The 1,585-nt window shown below is 45.7% G+C and overlaps 2 protein-coding genes across 2 annotated transcripts; both read right to left on the bottom strand.

The window, feature by feature from the left end:
• Positions 1 to 304: 304 nt before the first annotated feature.
• LOC132316650 (uncharacterized) lies at positions 305 to 847 on the bottom strand. Its single transcript, XM_059815123.1, has one exon. It carries the CDS (start codon positions 845 to 847, stop codon positions 305 to 307), a length of 543 nt encoding a protein of 180 aa, XP_059671106.1.
• A 9-nt stretch (positions 848 to 856) lies between these two features.
• Positions 857 to 1,585, bottom strand: LOC132316649 (uncharacterized). The gene is made up of 2 exons (XM_059815122.1): positions 1,394 to 1,585; positions 857 to 1,270 (listed from the first exon to the last, which is right to left on the bottom strand). Exons 1-2 carry the CDS (start codon positions 1,583 to 1,585, stop codon positions 857 to 859), a joined length of 606 nt encoding a protein of 201 aa, XP_059671105.1.

Here is a 1,585-nt window from a genome sequence, read left to right as displayed (position 1 = left end):
CGGCTTTGAGGGTCTCCTCGGTAGGCTTCGCAACTTCTTCTTCCTCCTCTACCTTAAGATACTTGGGCAGAGGGCTCTGTAATTGCTATTTGAGTATATTTCTGGAAGTCACACCTGGTTTAGGCTGTCTAGACACCTTCTTTGCTTCATTCTGTGTCAGCATATAGCATTCCTTTGCGGCAACTTAATCGTCCCATAGGTTAATAACCTTTTTTCCGTCCGGAGACAAGTACCGCATCACCTGATGAAGGGTGGACGGAACTCCTTTCATCCAGTGTATCCAGCCTCTTCCCATGATGAAATTTTAGGAAGGATGGATCTCTGTTAAGACAAAGTTCTCCTTCAGAGTCCTCTTTACCGCAATAATGGATAAGTCTATTACCCCAAGAGGATCTACTCTTGTGACATCGAACCCCATCGATGGGCTAGAGGTAGGTCGAATAGATGATGACGGGATCTCTAGCTGCTCAAAGACCGTCTTTGTAATGATGTTGGCACTACTCCCTGGGTCTATCAAAACCCTCTTGATCATACAATTGGCCACTAAAAGACTGATGACTAATGGATCCTCGTGGGGGAGTTGAACTCTGGATAGGTCGCCATCGCCGAATCCAATACTGATGCTACCCGAAGCGATAGCATTGACTGAGGATATCTTTCTGAGCTTGTGGGCTACCCTCAATCTGGATCTGTATACCCCCTCAGACTCTTGATCATCTTCAGATCTGCCATGTATTGCATGAATGACCTTTACTTGCGTATTTTCTACCTTGCAAGGATAGACCTCGCGGGGCTTTACATACTCCTTCGTCATGAGGTAGTCTGCCAACTCACCTCTAGCTATCATATTTTCCACTTATCGCCTAAGGGATCTGCAATCATTGGTTGAATGCCCATAATCTCGGTGATAAGCGCAATGCTTGCTTTTGTCCCTCTGCTCCAAGGGTTGCTTCATTGGCTGTGGGGCTGTGAACTTTATCTTATTCTCTTGGAAGAGCCGAGCCAAGGTAGTTCGGAGAGGTGTAAACCCTTCCTCTATCCTTTGCCTCTTCTCAGGTGCCTGGGTGATCGGCGTTGAGGCGTGTTGGCTTTTTAGAATCTTTGAATTTGGAATTCTCTCTTGAGGCTTGTTCTCTACTGTCACGAGGGTGGCGTGCTGCGCTCGGTGGGCTACATTTTCCTCGAGCCGAATGTAGATCTGGGCCCTGGAATTGAGAGTCTGCATGTCAGGAGGAGAATATTTGACCAAGGAAGTGTGAAACTTCGTCCCCTAAATCATTGCAAGTTTAAATGTTTCTATAGCAGTCACGGGATGACAGTCTACTATTTTCGAGGCTTCCATGCTGAATCTAGATAAGAAATCCTATAGTGTTTCCCCCTTCTTTTGTCTTACGGTGAAGAGGCTAGCATTACTCTTCTTTTGCTTCTTATTTCCGCAGTATTGTGCTAAGAACATGGTGCACAGTGTTACGTAGTCCGGGATGGACTTATGTGGCCTATTCTTGAACCACTTTAATGCTGCTCCTGTCAAATTAGTAAGAAAAACTATACACATCCAAGGGTCATTACGGTCATCTAAAGCCAT

Source organism: Cornus florida, unplaced genomic scaffold (assembly GCF_030987335.1).
Source record: "Cornus florida cultivar Cherokee Brave unplaced genomic scaffold, ASM3098733v1 CherokeeBrave_3.0.0_Hap2_Chr07, whole genome shotgun sequence".
NCBI lineage: Eukaryota > Viridiplantae > Streptophyta > Magnoliopsida > Cornales > Cornaceae > Cornus > Cornus florida.
This window is presented reverse-complemented; position numbering and strand designations above follow the sequence as displayed.